Below are 19,021 nucleotides of genomic sequence, written 5' to 3' on the forward strand. Positions count from 1 at the left end.
GACAAAAAATCAATAATTGTCGGCTAGCTTACTTGTATGCGTAACGCCTTTGTTAAAGTTTGAATACATGTAGACAAGTGACAATTAGGCAATCAATTCACCAATTGAGTTGACGACATGAAAATTTGAGCGAATAAACAAACACGCCAAACAACATGCCCAGTTTTGTAATATAATGCAGCTGTTTTTCATAATGACCACTTTTATTATCATAGATCTAGTTTATTTTACTATTTTCTATCTCATTTTATCCATTTTTTTTCACGACCCCGCACATCTGACACGTTATATGTTTACTTCCGGGATACGCAATTCCAACTTTCTTTTAGAATTACGACGAAACGGGAAGATGACACAGCGTTATAAATTTTTAAATGTATTTTCCAGTAGCATATAAGGTAAATAAATGTCCAGTTTATACACTTAGAATTTCTTGTATAACATGAAGCAGCGTTCAAAATACGTCTAATGCATTACGAGTGGGTTGAGTATTGCGGCATATATGGCCAACCTGCGTTATAAATTTAACCCCGCTAGATCCGCGGGTCTCGAACCTTGGACCCCAATGACAGCGTTATAAAGGGGTCCCAGTGTATTATTTTTTATGTAAAACTGGATAAAATCAAATATCTTGATAGTTCCTCTTTGTTTGTTCCGTATAATATATTTCACTGTTAAAAAAAACGTTATTTATTTAAATTTATGGAAAAAACATATTGATTAACTGCAGATGATAAAACCGGAACTATTATATTGCATTCATCTTTGTAACATCGTCACATACTTCCTGTTTACGGACATAAAGTTTGTGCACTTTGTTAATACGTTTATGTAAGAAAAAAAGTCCTATAAGGATTTTATTTTTACTATTATTTGCTGAAAATGGCATGCAAGAAAAAGATTCTATCACTTGTTATAGGTGAATATCGGAATATTCGGTTCTCGGGTAACTGTTTATGTGGTAACTCGACAGAGCCCTGTTACTGCCTAAACAGTTACCCTTAAGACCAGATATTTCCATTACCCTTGAGAACAGATATTTCCATCTGCACCTACAACCAATGGAAAAATCCTAAATGATATTAAGGCAATGGGGCTGATGGTGTAATATGGTAATGCCGACTTCTCATGCCCGCATGCCGCAGGTGGTGCTGAAGACAAGAAAATGCCTCATCAGTTGACTTCAGTAGGTTTTTTCCTGAGAGTAACTTAGTTAGATCAAAGGTACAATAGTGACATTGTCAGAGCTGGAAGATTAGGAATTATGAACTGCTGAAATTTGACTGTTCTTCAATGATTCTTGCATAATACCTTCTGTAGGTTTTTCTGTACAGGTAAAATTGATATCACCTGGATTATCCTAATATAATCTCTTAATACAAATAATACAGATTTCTGTGCAATGAATGCTTTGAAAATATTGTTTTACAAAACAATGATTCTGCTATAACAAATGGTAAGAATGCTTTGTGACGCTATCAAAATAAAGTGGTAATGAAATTGCCAGGTTGCACAAAGCATCAAAGTGTATAAGATATGGAAGACTTTTGTAGGATTTGCTTAAGTATTTTTTTTGTATTTTTTTTTTTTTTGCACTTGTTATACGTGTGTAAATACTGATGTCCATGGAAAAATAGCTGTTAAGTAGATTTGATCAAGTACTTGTTTCCAGCTTGTCAGAAGTTACAAATGCTGCACCTTCTTTCTTTGCTTCAGAAATAATAATGATGTTGTTGAATAAAATTATTTTTTTGGACTCAGGATGCTGAAGAATATATCATTAGGGCGAGTAATATAATAATACACATCCGAACTACAAGCGGTGACTATTTAAGAGAAAATTACTCTTTGAGATATATATTAATTATTTTGATTCTAACAATATATCAAGGGTCTACTTCCAGTTTTCTGTTTCAGTGTTTTGCTAAGACATTGACTCTATGATGTAACAGTTGTAACACTTACAAACAGTGATTTTGTTGCTCAATTTTAACATAATTACAGAAACTGTCGTCTTCTTTATATAATTGGGAAACATTAGTCGAGCTATGTAAGAAATAGCCTCATAAACATGTAAATTATACCCACACCAGTGTTACTTTTTATGGTATAGCAAAATCCAGAACATTAAAATTTGATGTCGATGTTTAGAACCTTGGCAATGCACAAAGAATGTAACTGAAACATTATTCAAGTCTGTAATGTTATTTGTCCTTAAATCATGAACAAAATCATATTTGTAATTTTTTGAATCTCACTGTAAGATAAAACAAATGGCTAGCATTGAGGGCATTTAAATAAGACAATCAGCAAGATAATTTATCAAAATTATGTTGTTAATTTATTTAAATTATATGTTGTTAAACACTAACAGTATCTAAAGCTGACTGCTTGACAATCACTAAAACTTAGGTTTTTATTCAGTAATCGTCCTGCTGTAACAACATAATGATTTTATGAGTTTCACATTGCAACAGAAGAGCTTGATTGTTGATATAAAATGTATCTTCTGCTCTTTTAAACAATATATGTTTCTAAACCAATACTTTTTGGGATGTTTGGATGTTTTTATTCCTTGTGTGTAAATATCGGGGAAAATTAAGAAACAAATTTTAGGGCTGTTTACCGCAATATGTAGTTATGCCGCCTTAAGATAAAGACTCCTGTTACAGTATTTAATCATTTTTTAGCAGTGACAAGGTGAGCTTTTGTGATTGCCCTTTGTCCGTCGTCTGTCCGTTCATCCACAATTTCTTGTGAACACGATAGAGACCACATTTTGCAGTCAATTTCAATCAAACTTGCACACAACTTGTATTGGCATAATATCTCGGTTCCTTTTGAAAAATGGCCAGATCCCATCTTATAAAATTTGCTATTTTGGCTTGTGAACAAGATAGAGACCACATTTTGCAATCAATTTTAATCAAACTTGCACACAAATTGTATTGGCATTATATCTCGCTTCCTTTTGATAACTGGCCAGATCCCATCATGGGTTCGAGACATGGCCCCTTTATGGGCCAAAATTTGCTATTTTGGCTTTTGCAGCCATATAGAGACTTCATTTATGGTTTGATTTGATACAAACTTGCAAAATATCTTTAACAACAATAGATCATCTTGGATTCCATGCTGAATCCATCAGATCCAGTCCAGAATTACGGCACCTGATTGACCCCTGAAAGAGCCCAGATTTGTTGCTTTTTACCTTGTGAACATGATAGAAGTGATATTTTACATTCGATTTTAACCACACTTACACACAACTTATGTTACAATAAGATCTTGGTTCCTTTCGAAAACGGGCTAGATTCCCTCATCGGTTCTAGAGTTACTGCCCCTGAAGGGAGCAAAATTTTCTATTTTGTCCCTTTCAGCCATATGGAGGTTTCATTTATGCTTTTATTTGGCACAAACTTGCACAGAATGTTTATCTTGACGATCTCTAGTCCAAGTTTGAAACTGGGTCATGTGGGATCAAAAACTAGGTCACCAGGTCATATCAAAGGAAAAGCTTGTTAACACTGTAGAGGCCACATTTATGATCCTATCTTCATGAAACTTGGTCAGAATGTTTATCTTCATGATTCCTATGCCAGATTCTAAACTGGGTCATATAGGGTCAAAAACTAGGTCACCCAGTCAAATCGAAGGAAAAGCTTGTTAACACTCTTTGAGGCCACATGTATGACCCTATCTTCATGAAACATTTTCAAATCAAAGGAAAAACCTGCAGGAAAAACTTGTTATCACTGTAGAGGCCATATCTATGACCCTGTCTTTATGAAACTTGGTAAGAATGTTTATCTTCATGATTCCTAGGCCAAGTTTGAAACTGGGTCATGTGGGGTCAAAACTGGGTCACCTGTTGAAATCAAAGGAAAAGCTTGTTAAAACAGTAGAGGCCACATTTATTACCCTATCTTCATGAAACTTGATCAGAATGTTTATCTTGATGATTCCTAGGCCAAGTTTAACATATGAGCGATATAGGGGTCATCATAACCCTCTTGTACTGGTTTTGTAGATAAAGACTTTCACTGATGGAATGAACAGAATAGATTGCTTTAAGGATCCTGATTCCTCAAATCAGAGTGTAGGGCAAAATATATTTTGATCATGAGTTGAAACAGTTATATAGTAGCTATTAAATTGAGTGAATAAAATATTTTAGTAATTATGCATTGGACTATTATCAATTATATTTACAATTGACAATTATCAATAATCACTACATTGCAGTTTAAACAATAATCAACTGCAGAATCTTTTAGAGATTTAAAATTGTGAAGCCCTATTCCAGACTCGGACAGACATTCACTGTGAGACACCTAAAACAATAGTATATAGTCTTACTTTTTGGCAGTGCTCTTATCTCTAAATGTTTATGTACTCTTTAAAGCATAGAGAATTTGGTTATAAAAAAGACATTTAAAAAAAAGTCTGAAGTGTAGATCCCACAAAGTTATGTCTGTCAGATAGCAATTGATGTAACTAAGATTAATGGTGAAATATACAGTACTAACAGCATGTTAATGGTGTTTTATCCCAATTTCTTGCAAGATCTATGTTGTAACATCATTTGCTCACTAATTACTGCAAAAAACACACATTTTGAAAAAGGGTAGAAACAAACATGGAAAGAAATAAATCATGTCTGAGAAAGTCGGTTATCTGATAGCTAAAGTAGAACAGTGTGAATTTGTTATTTATTTTCATAACAGAAGTAGTAGTTTATAGATGAAGGTTATTTAGATACTATAACTATTTTTCTCTTTTGTAGGAGAAAACCCAAACAAAAATGGCAAGCTTAATTAAGCTTGCATTAAGGTCGCAGCAAGATTGCAGTTGCAATCTTAACAAGTGTGTGGCAAACTTGTTTCAGCTTGCAGCAAGATTGCGATTGGATTTAACCATCGCAACCATTATTTAAGCTTGCGCAAACTAATTATTGTGCTTCCTGCAACCTATTTAAAATCTTGCAAGCTTGTAAGGTTGCGCATGCTTGCAATTGGAACCCTAGCGATCTTAACTGCGACCTTGCAAGTGTGCACAATCATAATAAGATTGCAGTATTAGCTTGCACAATCTTGCAAACTTGCACAATCATAACAAGATTGCAAGCTTGTGCAATCTTGCAAGCTTATGCACTGGACAAAAACACTTGCAATCTCTCACAACCTTATTATGATTGCGCGAGCTTGCAAAGTATACTATCTTCCTCAACCTTATTTAGGTTTGTGAGACAGTTTAAATAACATTAGAGTCTAAAAATTTAATTATATAATGTACTTCCTTTAATTTGACAAACTGCACAGTTTATTAACAATATTTGTAGTGATCAGTAAATAAAGACTTAAAAATCAGGGACACTGTTTTTTAAAACAACGTATTTTGACATAAAAAATTTAATATTGGGTTAAATATATTACCTCCCTTATATAGGTATCAGTGAACTAAAAGAGTTTTAAAAAGGTTACAGGATCACAAGCTAGTCACAATCTTAAATATTATCAAGGTTGCAGGATGCCTGCTTCAAGCTTGCAAAGCAATACTTATTCGCAGACTTAATTTCTGTCGCAAGCTAGAACTAAAGGAGTTTTAAAAAGGTTACAGGATCGCAAACTTATAGTCACAATCTTAAATAGTATTAAGATATCGCAGGATGCCCGCTGCAAGCTTGCGAAGCAAGACTTATCCGCAAACTTAATTCCTATGCGAGCATCTGCAAGCATTATATTACATGACTGCAATCTTTTTAAGATTGCAGTAAGCTTTCGCAAGCTTATGGCAAACTTCTCACAAGCTAGCTAATTGTATTTTGGTTTAATACTAAATAATACAGAAGTGGCCTCAGTGGCCAAGTGATTAAGATTACTGACTTCAAATCATTTGTCCCTCACCGTTGTGGGTTCAAGCCTCGCTTGGGGCGTTGAATTCTTTATGTGAGGAAGCCATCCAGCTGGCTTACAGTAGGTTGTTGGTTCTACCCAGGACTGGTGCCTGCTGTGATGAAGTAATGCTCGGAGGGGCACCTGGGGTCTTCCTCCACCATCAAAAGCTGGAAAGTTGCTATTTGACCTATAATTGTGTCGGTGTGACGTTAAACCCAACAAAAACAAAACATATAATAATACAGGTCTACTTTTCAAAGCAAGCACTGCATAAAATAATATAGCAGCTGCAGGAAATGAAAGGAATTATGAGTATCACATTTATATTTCATGTGGTATTTGTGAATTGTGAAGAAACAAAGCACACAAACATATAAATCTTTCCAAGTCAGTAAACATTATTGTATATTGTTCTAGGTAACTGCAGAAGCTGTTGGAATCTCTAAAATTCCAGCAATTAATTTGACCGGCATGGTTGGTTATCATTATTTATTTCCGATTTTCTGGTTGTGATGCTACATATTGGTTAATGCAGCTGCCTGATTTTCTTTTTTCCTTGATAAAATTCCTATACATTAACCTGGAGATGCTCTTCAGTCATTCATTCATCTATCCTATTATCAACCAGAAAAACTCCAGTTTAGATGTGAGACTGATTTGTGCATGTGGTTTAGTGGTACAGTATCTCTGGGTAGGAAAAACAGTCATTCATTAATAGCAGATTTTGTCTTTTTTTCCATTTGTTCAGACAAGTTCCATCTTCAAGCTAGCAAAGATATATTATTCCCACATTTTAGCAGAATTGGATATGATGATTTTATTAGAACTGTCAAATAGACAATAATTGTTTGGATCATATCCTGTCCTATTAGTAAAACTTCAGGAAAGAAGCAGCACATTGAATTAATGTTTTCTGTAGTTTCTTTTACCTCTAAAATAGCAGCATCAAATCTTTAAGACACTGTGGAGCTGGAACAATGGTATGAAACTGTTGCTGAGTAATGTGCCAATACTCGTAGAAGCAATGAATATTGTCCTCCCATCCTGGAATGCTGTCAGTCAGTAAGCTATTTATTATGTCTCCCACCACACAGTGGTGTGGGAGACATACTATTTACTCCTGTCTGTCTGTGTGTGTGTCTGTCTGTCTGTTACAAAGCTTTCCACACTCTAAGCCGAACATTTCTCATCTGATCTTCACCAAACTTGAACAAAATATGTTTGCCAATAAGTCCTCGGCCAAGTTCGATAACTAGCTAAATCGGCCCATGCACTTTTGAATTATGGCCCTTGAATTACTGATTAGAACCATTCACCCAAACCACCCAAAAATTACTGATTGGAACCATTCACCCAAACCACTTTGAATCACTTTAGGAACCAATCACCCCAAACCACTTTGAATCACTATAGGAACAAATCACCCCAAACCATTTTGAATCACTAAATGATTAGGCAGTTGTTGGAGACAATTTTTTTAGGTCATGCTCTTTTCTCAAAAGCAGCTCTAGTTTCAACTGATTTTATAAACTGTCAGATCTATTTGATATATATTTCTATCTTACATTATATTAAACTGTTACTTGCAGATAAATAGCCTGCTACTGTCTAATCAGGATGTAGAATTGGTTGGCAAATGGTTCAACAAAATTCATTTCTTTTTCATTGAGATCTGGTAATCCATTCAATTCCTAGTTTCCTTACATACCAACCAGTTTCTATCAGAATGTAATGCGATTAGCCTTGAAAATCCTGCATTTAAGACTCAGCAAAGCTTCTTCTTATGAAAAAAAATCAGAAACTGCAGTCATGTAATCATTCGTACTGATTGATTTTCAGTTTACTTGTTTTTGTTTATGGTTTCAAATGTTTAGTTCCTTGCTGTTAAATATGTTGAATTTTCTGTGTTTCTGTGAAGTATCTATATCACTTGTCAAGCCTGAGCTGGAATACACTTAAGCTGTTGATGTTCTGGACAAATATTAGGATCTTACCTACATTGTCTGCTAGGGGTGTGTACCGGCTTTTGATATAAATCAAAAACAGGTATTATAGGTTAGTTTTATGTATCGTATCGGTTTGATTGATATATCATATCGAAGGTTGTCATATCGGTCAAAATATCGAACAGTTAAAAAGAACCCAAAGGTATGTTTTTGTAACCTATTCTGACTGTCATTTTAGTGTATTTATGCAAGCTGGAATCAAATGTTAGTATGCCGAGACAGTAATTGCCTTTTTACCTCGTTTACTGCACAAAAGATTATAATTATTGTCTAAACCACTTGTAAGATTCATAAAAGTAACAGTTGTTTACCTCACTAAGACCATGTGCAGAGCAAACAGCCCAAGTCACTTAAGGTCCAAGGTCAGGTCACACTGAGGTTTGAGGTCAAATAGTTATGTCCACTTGTATCTATTTAATGAATGAGAAGAGTTTCATAAATTTACTATCAATTGTTAAACTCATCAAACTGACACACAGAGCAGACAGCCCATGTCACTAGGTCCAAGGTCAATGTTACACTTTGAGTTTAAAGGTCAAATAGCTTAACTTTGTACCCACTCCATATCTTCTAAATGGCTTGTAATATTTTCATAAAACTAAGCAACCATTGTTAACCTCATTAAGACAATGTGAGGAGCATATAATCCAGGTCACTATGTTCAAGGTCAAACTTGCAGCTTGCAGGTCAAAGATCAAATGGTTTATATAGGTGTTCTCTCCATGTCTTCACAACCACTGGAAGGATTTTCATAAAATTAGCACCAATTGTTAAACTCATCCAGACACATGCAGAGTGCACAAACCAGATCGTAAGGTCCAAGGTCAAGGTAACACTTAGAGGTGAAAGATCAAATGGCTTAAATTTGTGTCCACTTCATATCTTCTTAACCAATGGAAAGATTTTCATAAAACTAGCATCAGTTGTTAAGCATATAAAGACAATTTGCAGAGTGTACTACCCAGGTCACTTAAGGTCCAAGGTCAAGGTCACAGTTAAAGTTCATGATCACAACATCTTACTTTCCGCTATCAAAGCAGCGTCTGGTTTTTTTTTTTTTGTTTTTTTTTTCTTTTTTAAATAGCCTTTAGTGATGTGCTGTGTTTCCATCAATTATTTTTGCTTAATTAATAGTTTATGAATACATGTTGCAGATACTGCTGTTGATGTACAATTATGCTTCTTCTTTGTCTTGTAAGGGTAATGGATATTGACAATAAAAGTTGCATTTATCTGTTAAGTGCATTTTGCAGAAGAGGATGTGCACTTTGATAGTTTTCATTCAATGAAAAAAAAAAACCCTTCCAGAATATTTTTGTTCAGTTTCATTTCATAACCAGGAAGGGTGTTTCTTCAAATTTAGTGTAACAAGCATATTAATTGGCACTTTATAAGTAGAAACCACTTAATAGCAAGTATTTGCATTGAAAACCCTTGCTGTAATTGAAATAGCAGAACAATAAATATCCTAAGATTTAGCTAATTTGCTCTAAATTACAACCCTGAATTTCTTGTACTTTAGCCAACACAAAAAAGATGTAAGATGTAAGAGACATGGTATGAACCTGTAAATTTGGTGCAGACTGTGATTGTAAGAATATAATGTTACAGACAAATTGTGCTGTTTCTAATTCAAATTTAAAAATAACAAAAATACTGCTGACTAAATTTGTTGCCTCGAAAGAAGAAATAATACTTTTGAAACAGTGTCTCATAAAATTTTGTTTTAGTTTAATATTTTATGTTAAGTGGCAGTGTCTGCACTTCAAACCACCAAATCCGTAACAGGTTTTTTATTTTTTATTTTGGATTTTAATTTTAGTTCTTTATATGTTTTATACACCCACTCCAAAGTAGACTGCTACAAGTAGGAACTTTAATAGTGTAAATTTTGTGGCCAAAATGTATTTACGTTTCCATTATTATGTATACAAGTGAGACTGGTCATTGAAAAAAGTTTGAAATCTGGAAGTTTTACAATATAAAATGTCCTGGTTATGTCATGAATTTAAGCTCCATAACAATCTAGAATTGAAACTCTCATCAAAGTTAAGTTGTTGACATGACTTGTATTGAAAATGTCATAACCAGTACCACAGTTAGAGGTTGTTCAGAACAATATATAAGATGAATGGTTTTGTCCTACATTTGAGGAGAATTCAGGGAAACGTTGTTACAGTGGATCAATCAGTTAGTGTGTGTGCAGTTCATAAATTTTATGATAAATACCTTATTTGCTTATACTTCAGATTATAATCCTTCAGATTTTTTTTTTATAAATTACGCTGTAAGCTCATCTAAGCTATAAGTATATATCATTTTTGTAAAAAACTTTTTCAAAACAGACATCAAACTAAATACGTGAAACAAAATCAAACACAAGGGTCATTGTAACCGCCTGCTTGATAACATAATAATGATGTACCTGCACGAAAACAGTGTTTCCTAGTGCGATAAAATAGTAGATATCTATTACTCTAGCTTTTAAACATGTCTCATTTTACACAATCATGTCTTTTCATTATACATATACATTCATTTCATTTAAAAGGTCAGTATCCGGCTTAAGTAATTTTAAACTTAAACCAAGCATACTGAAAGCAACAATATAATGAAAGATAAATATCGCACCTTGATGTTTTTGGATTAGCTATTCCTTACACCAAGTTGTTAAACAAGTATAGATATTAATGAAACTTTTAAGCTTGATTTTGTAATATCAAATAATTTACCAAGTTTTATCAATAATAATATTATACTTCTTCAAAGGAAAAACAGTAGGAAAAAAACAAAAGAAAATTAATTGGTAAATGAAACATATTAATATCTACATGAACAAATTATGACATTGACATTAAGATATATGAAAAAATATTGTATACATTTACTTACCTGAGTATATAAGTATGAGGATATTCCAGGTGATATAACCGTACTCCATGTTTTTTATTGAGATTGTTATCAAAGTCTTGGCTGGCTTTTCCTACTTCGAAATCCTAATTGAAATTAATGATACCCTCTTCTCAATGATCTTTCTTCCCTTCCTTTAAGATATTTGAGATTTCTTTTTTTGAAAGTTAAGAATGACTTTACCCAGCTCTTGTAGTAATTATGGAGATATCTTATTGCATAATTATGTAATTGTCTTTAAAGTTACACCCAGAATCAATTCAGGTCTAAAGTTTAAGTCCTTCAGAAAAGGATGAAATGTTATCTCTGTAATATAATCAAGATCGTTATATAGGAAGCAGATATTTCAGTAATTATTTAATTGTTGTTGTAAATTGTCAACATCAAATCCATTAAACACCTGAACAGTATCCGTTTTCTTTCCAAAATAAACATTCTCTGCTTCCATTCATGGTCTATATACATGTGACATTTTGAAATCACAGTAGTACAATCCTGTATAAACTTGCCATTCTCTGGAATGTTTTATTGATGATTTTTAATCACTCCTTCCCTGTCCACACTTCCATGTACGTCATGAAATATCCGGATATTTTTTTCTTTGCCAAGAACTTTTAACTCTGCAGTAGACTTTATCACGAATTGCAGACTTGGGCCTATCAGTAGCAGCAGCCGGTGATAACCTGAGATGTGTTTAGTCTCAAATTTATCAAAATGATGCAGGTTATCAAAATTTAAAATTTGTTATCTAAAATTAGATTACTTTTAATTTTTTTTTGCGTATTTGTCATCCTTCTGGAAAATTTATGATATTTTTAAAGATATTTATGATGTTATCTTGGTTGTCTGTCTCTATCTAAATAAGCATAAAGAATGATAATATTTATATATATTTTCCAATTGCATTACTTAGATCCAGAATAGAATAAGTTTGTCACAGCCAGTGTTTATATGTGTCATATTCTATATAAGTTTTGTAATAATTTACAAATGCCAACTCCAGATATCTGTTTATTTGATCAGCAGCCAGATTGAGTTCACAATGAAGTTGTTATATATCTCAGATAATCAAGGTGTATATAATAAACTCTACTGTCCGCACTTAATATATCTCTGTTGGTATAATTCTGTAGCTTCCTCCAGTAAATTGATTTCTCCCCACCCCTATTGGTTCTGGATGTCATCACAGTCTGTGTTTTACGACCAGATAAAACATGATCCTCTTTATAAAACTAAAGTACATTTCCCTAATATTTGGCATCTTTCATCATTACACATGAATCTCCAGCTCTGATACAGGCACATGTCTGTATTCTGATTATCATTAATCTAGGCTTTAAAAACACTTAATTTCCTTCTTTTATGACACATATAATAACTGTTTAAAGGTAATTAGTTCACTTGAGAGTAAATAAAATAGACAGTATAATCATAATTCCTGATTTTATGTTCATCATAATTAAAGTCTCTTTACTCGAAAAGGTATGCAAATTGTTTACTATATCTCCATTGAAGATGCTGTGAGTGTTTGTGTAATATTTCAGTAATGTGTTGATTTACCAGGTAAGACAGAAAATGTTCATAGTGTTACAAGATGGTGATAGAAGAAGAATAACATTTATCTTGGAAACCATCTGACTAGACTAGGCTTTTAGTTCCCTGCCTTTTATTGGTTAATCTATGTTCTCTTAGATTGCCTTGGTTTAAAGATCTCTTAAAATTTAACGTCTGTTTTAAAACAGTTGATTTTATTCTGTATAAATCATGTTAGGGTTTTTTGAATGTGCAAGTTTTTAAGGTAGTTCTGTACGTTTGAATTTTTTTTTCTTACAATGTAGAATTTGATTAAACTCTGGTTTTTGGAAACAGATGATGGGCAGACAGTGTCAAATTAAAGCTAGAGGTTTCCAGTTAACAGATGAAGGTAAGGGGGATTGACATATTGTCACCAAACTTAATTGGTAATTAACAATCTTATAATTATGGAGACCTAGCTTGGGATTGCATTTGGGGCCTGTAGAGTGATAGTCACTGTTATTAAAACAAAGATGAAAATAGTTTCCATTTAATAACTTTAGGTTAATATATTGAAATGAAGTTGTTCCTAAAGCTAGCTTATAGAAAACCAAAGATAGGATTGCATATGGGGCTAGAAGGGTCATGGTAAAGGTCAACATTTCTAAATTTTGTGGTATGCTGACTGCCTTGGTAGCCTAGTGGTATAATGCCCGCCTCAAGTGCGGGAGGTCGTGATTTCAATCCCTGTCTGCATCATACCAAAGATGTAAACAAATGGTATTATTGGCTTCCTTGCTTGGCACTCAGCATTAAAAAGACAGTGCAAGGACTGGTTAGCCGGGTGTTATTATAATGTGACTGGGTGGGGTATCAGGTCAAGTGTCTTTGGCGTGACATTCCAGTTAGGCAGCACTATTGAGTTGGACATTGTTCACACTGCTACAAGTAGACACCATTGTTTATATGACTGAAAAATGATTGAAAAAGATACTAAACCAGAACACACACAAACTTTCCAGAGTACATCAAAAATCATTAATATCAGAGTGGCTTAAGGTGTAGGGTACATGTTTAAATATCAGTTAGGGTTTTAGGTCTTGAGCAGTTAGAATAGTCTTTAAGTGTCATATGGTAGCTGTAAAAAGCTTAAACCAATATTAGTGAGAGTTGCGGATTGTTGCATATTTCATTGCCTCTCATAAACAGACTCAGTCTGCTATTATTCTACTTAATTGTGTTCAGTGCTTCCAAAGGATCTTCATATACATTTCATCATTTGTTATTTGATATTTTTGAAAGAATAAAAAAGCCATTTAGATATTTACACAAACAGTCAGGTCAGTTGCAAAAATAAAAAAAAACCTTGTTTGCTCAAAGTCTTTAGTTTAGATCATCTGAGACCTATGGTTTCTTAAGTCAGTTGCGTTTCAGTCAGCATATTGCCTAACAGCAGCAAGCTTATAGCAGGAACTTGAAGCTTTGGAATATGTTTAGGGTTTTTAGGGTCAAGGTCATTGTTTCTAGAAATAGAAAAATGATTGCCTCTCAGTGACCTTGGTTAAGAACAAGGTTTTGCAATGAAACATGATACATAGGTACAATACACCTTGAGGAAAAGATTTGGATCACATTTGAAGCCACTGGGGTCAGTGTTACTGAAAACAGTCTCCTTCAAGTAACTTTAGTTTGGATTTATCGTTACAAATTGTGTTTTATGTAGCAGCCTCATATAAACAGCTGGCTTTGGATTTTATTTGGAACTGCTGGAGTAAAAGACATTGTTACTTAAAAAAGAAAAAAAAAGATTTCTTCTAAATAACTTACTTAGGGATGACTTGTTGCAATGAAACTTGATATATGGAGGTAGCTTACAAGGAAGTAAAGGTTTGAAATGCATTTGTGGTTGCTGAAGTCATGGTAAAATTCACTGAAATCAGAGATAGAGAAATGTGTTTTCTTTTTACCAGTAACTTCAGTACCCATAGCAATCATAGCTTGGGTGTCTTTTATGTCTAGGTTGCTTTTTACTAGAAATAGAAATTGGTTTTCAGCCCAAACTTCAGTTCAGATTGACATAATTTGTCCCCATACTTGTTGTGAAGCTAGCTAGAAACAGACTCCAGATAGATATGGTATAGATCTACTGGCAGAAACAGTTCCAGATAGATACATACAGTGTAGGTCTACTGGCAGAAACAGAAACAGTTCCAAATAAATAAATACAGTGTGGATCTACTGGCAGAAAGAGCTCTAGATAGATAGATAGATAGATACGGTGTAGGCCTACCAGCAGAAGCAGGTCCAGGTAGATAAATACAATAAAGTCTACTGCCAGAGATCTAGTAGACCAATATTTTCTAAGGAAGAGTATTGCAAGCAACATTTTGTTGAATGAGCAGTAGCAACAAGTGGCCCATTGAAAATGATCTAACCAAGATCTCTCACTTTACTGATAAGCAAATCCTTTCCTCTCTCTTTCCACTTTTCATTATTAATGATTATAGCATATCTAGAGAAATTAATGGTTTTCTTTTAACGCTGTAATTTGTTTTTGTATATATTCTACCTAGTTTTTTAGGTTGTTTTTCAGTAAATGCAAATATTGCAAGTAATTAAGTGGTAGTGAAGTAGTGAAGCAAGAAACATTAGAAATTGTTCTTGAAAGATAAAGATTGTTTTCTCATTTTCGTGATGATATGTTCTTTTGATAGCCTATGATTTATTGTGTTAGAGAAGTATTTTTACTTTATTTCATACCTTGAAATCAAATTTTGTTAAACATATTTCAGTAACTGATTGAGACTGTATTATTACTGTCTGGCCAGCAAGCAATCAGTGTTCCATTTTGTAAAACTGCATTTGGAGACCAGTCTAGAATGTAGCCTTTTCATTGGTCTATTTCAAGACTGAGCTGAAAATCAACCAATCAGATGCCAGATGCTGGAGTTATGAAACTGGTCTTCTAAGTCTGTTTTGTTACCTTTGACCCTGAGAACCTGAAAAGTGAAGCATACACTTTGTTAAACACAATATTTGTTGAACAATTTGATTGTACTCACAACTTCAGATGCTGTAAATTTATCAATAATCTTTGAAGACAGGATTGTTCAGATTTCATTGTGGATTCAATCCACAAATAAAATAGAAAAAGTGGAAACTCCACAGGTTGCTCAGAATGACAAACATGAAAATGTTGTAGGCTCGGTTTGATTGAGCCTGCAGTGGACGGTAGTGGAAATTCTTTCTTTAGAATTTTAAATACTTGCATCCCTTGGCACAGAAAGTGGCCAAATCCACAACATTTTATGCCAACAATTTTTAGCATGAAGAAAAAAAATACTGTTACCAAATAATAAAGAATTTTGCTTGGAATACTTCTTTATAGCTTTATGATTCCATTACTGCAGACATAAAACAAATGAGGTCTGAGGTATGATAAGACAAAATTTTATGTAAACCTTGTATGTTTGATGGTTCATTGACAAAAGCAGGAATTTACAAATGTTTATTCAATCAAAGTCTGTATTTTGCAACATTTTCTGCATAGGTATTAAGAAAAAACAGAAGCACAAGTTTTTAGGAGAGAAATAAGCATCACTAATGATTGAGTTTTGTTTTAGATAGGTTTCTGGTTGTTGTGTTCTTGGTTGTTTGCTCTTACTTGAGATAAAAGTTTAGATAGTGTGCTACAGGTAGAGATAGTTGTAAACCGAGATAATGCTAGTGATGCTGTTCCTATAGCATCTATCAGCCCTGCCGAGACTTGGAGTTCACAAATGTGTCCATACATTGTAAAATTTTGTCTGGTCTGGGTGACAAAGAAGGACAAAAACAAAAAAACTTTTCTGATAACAGCCTGCAGCAACTTATCACTTGAGAACCATTTTAAGGTAGTTTTACATGTTAGGCTGAAATATTTTCTACAATGTAGAATTTGATCAAACCCTGATAAATTTATTAAATTTAGAAAAATTGGCAAATCAAAAAGATAGGGTTATGTGTTTGATTCTTTGCTAGACTGATTTGAAAAATTTGGACCTCTCAAAAGTTTTTATAAAGGGCGTCTATGGAAAATTCACAATTTAGATTACGTTTTCGCAAAGGGAGTTCTTTTTAAAGTGTAGATTTTAATGAAACTTCTTACAGTCATAAATAAGCATATGGACTATGATATGGTGAAATAAAATGTATAGGTCCATGTGCTTGTTTTTGAGATATTTGCCCATGACAAAAAAGATTTATACATTAAACTCTAAGTTTTAGACAGTATTTGGAATTATTTAATGTGTCAAACATTTTACTATCATATTTTATCTTTAGAAAGATAGCAATGTTTCCATTTTTGATAAATCTACTCATGGGTTGCCTTTAATTCATAAAAAGATTTTCATTTCTGTATACCAAGTCCAGGCATTGTTCCACGTTTTCTGGATAAATGACATTATGCCATTGTAACTTCTGGTTTTCAGTCGTGCAGAACTACCTTAATATATCTTATCACTGGAGTATTTCCTCCTGCCTGCATCCATCTTACCATTGAAGGAATATAGACAAAATCCCCCAGGACAAAATACCTCCCGCTTACTTTAGCCAAGGATGATAAAATGCCCCCTTTGATTTTGTTTTCAGTTTTAGCCAAATCCTCACTTCACTCCATTATAAAAATTGATAGTTATTACCTTGATAATTGTAATTTTTAGCTTGACTATAAGAAGTATGGAGAGCTGTCCTACTCGACCCGGCGTCGGCGTCCTTCCACGTCTGCACTTAGGTTAAAATTTTGATGCACTTTCACTTTATCTCTGTAATTTCTTGATGGATTTGTTTCAAACTATTTAGTTATTCCTTATCATCACTCACATCATATGGCACAAGGGTCATAACTTTCACACCAATATTTCATGAATTATTCCCCCTTTTTAATTAGAATTTCAGGTTAAAGTTTTGATGCACTTTCACTCTATCTCAGTTATTACTGAATGGATTTGATACAAACTTAAAGCAGTTGTTCCACCTTATCATCCACATTATATGACACAAGGTTTATAACTCTGGTACCAATATTTCATGAGTTATGCCCCCCTTTTACTTAGAATTTCAGGTTAAAGTTTTGATTCACTTTCACTCTTATCTCCGTTATTTCTAAATGGATTTGATTCAAACTTAAAATAGTTATTCAACATCATCACTCACATCATATGACACAAGGGCCATAACTCTTGCACCAACATTTCATAAATTATTCCCCCTTTTTTACTCAGAATTTCAGGTTAAAGTTCTGATGCACTTTCACTCTATCTCAGTTATTTCTAAATGGATTTGATTCAGACTTAAAATAGTTATTCAACATCATCACTCACATCATATGACACAAGGGCCATAACTCTTGCACCAATATTTCATGATTTATCCCCCATTTTTACTTAGAATTTCAGGTTAAAGTTTTGATGCACTTTCACTCTATCTCAGTTATTACTAAATGGATTTGATTCAAACTTAAAAAAGTTGTTCCACCCTATCACCCACATCATATTACACAAGGTCCATAACTCTGGTATCAATATTTCATGAATTATGTCCCCCTTTTACTTAGACTTACAGGTTAATTTTGATGCATTTTCACTATATCTCAGTTATTACTAAATGGATTTGATTCAAACTTGAAATTGTTATTCCACATCATCACCCACATCATATGACACAAGGTGCAAAAATCACTCTTGCACCAGTACTTCATGAAGTATCCCCCTTTTTGCTTAGAATTATACTTATTTAATGTTCTTATTACTTAATACTTTTGACACAGACTCAAGCTATTGTCCAATATCTTCATTCTTATTGGAGTCAATAAACACTCTAGTAACAGCTCCAGCTTCCTCAGATGTGCCCAGTTTCACTATCCAGCATCAAAATAGCTGAGCACGCTGTCTCCTGTGACAGCTCTTGTTCAATTTCTGTTAATTATTTTTTAATTACGAGCTTTTATTCAACAAAATTAATTCATGTGGGGAAGTTGGCAGTTACTTGTGGAGAACAGGTTTGTACTGGTACAGAATCCAGGAACCAGTCTTCGTCTTTATTAGCTCACCTGAGCACAAAGTGCTCGGGGTGAGATATTGTGATCGCTCACCGTCCGGCGTCCGTCCGTCCGTCCGTCCGTCCGTCCGTCGTCCGTCCGTCCGTCGTCCGTCCGTCCGTCCACACTTTCCTTTAAACAACATCTCCTCCTAAACCACCAGGCCAATTTTGATGAAACTTCACAGGGATGTTCCATGGATGGTCCTCTTTAAAAATTGTTCAAAGAATTGAATTCCATGCAGAACTCTGGTTGCCATGGCAACCGAAAGGAAAAACTTTAAAAATCTTCTTCTCAAAAACCAGCAGCCCTAGAGCTTAGATATTTGGTGTGAAGCATTGCCTAGTGGATCTCTACCAAATTTGTTCAAATCATGACCCCGGGGTCAAAATTGACCCCGCCCCAGGGGTCACTTGATTTTACATAGAAAAATCTTAAAAAATCTTCTTCTCAAAAACCAGAAGCCCTAGACCTTAGATATTTGACATGTAGCATTGCCTAGTGGACCTCTACTAAAGTTGTTCAAAGCATGACCCCGGGGTCAAAATTGACCCCGCCCCAGAGGTCACTTGATTTTACATATGAAAATCTTCAAAAAATTTCTAAAAATAAAC

At 34.0% G+C, this 19,021-nt stretch overlaps 2 protein-coding genes across 3 annotated transcripts in view; one reads left to right on the plus strand and one right to left on the minus strand.

Moving 5' to 3' along the window:
* Nucleotides 1–12,363, minus strand: part of LOC128546621 (protein amalgam-like) — a 35,754-nt gene extending 23,391 nt beyond the window's left edge. Inside the window, exon 1 of the mRNA XM_053517589.1 lies at nucleotides 10,796–12,363. Within this exon, the coding sequence (XP_053373564.1) occupies nucleotides 10,796–10,844 (49 nt within the window). The 5' untranslated portion in view covers nucleotides 10,845–12,363. The remainder of the gene's footprint in view (nucleotides 1–10,795) is intronic.
* Nucleotides 1–19,021, plus strand: part of LOC123564382 (protein phosphatase 1 regulatory subunit 36-like) — a 78,766-nt gene that overhangs the window by 31,243 nt on the left and 28,502 nt on the right. The gene's annotated exons all lie outside the window — the stretch shown is intronic.

This window comes from Mercenaria mercenaria, chromosome 1 (genome assembly GCF_021730395.1).
Source record: "Mercenaria mercenaria strain notata chromosome 1, MADL_Memer_1, whole genome shotgun sequence".
Classification (NCBI taxonomy): Eukaryota; Metazoa; Mollusca; class Bivalvia; order Venerida; family Veneridae; genus Mercenaria; species Mercenaria mercenaria.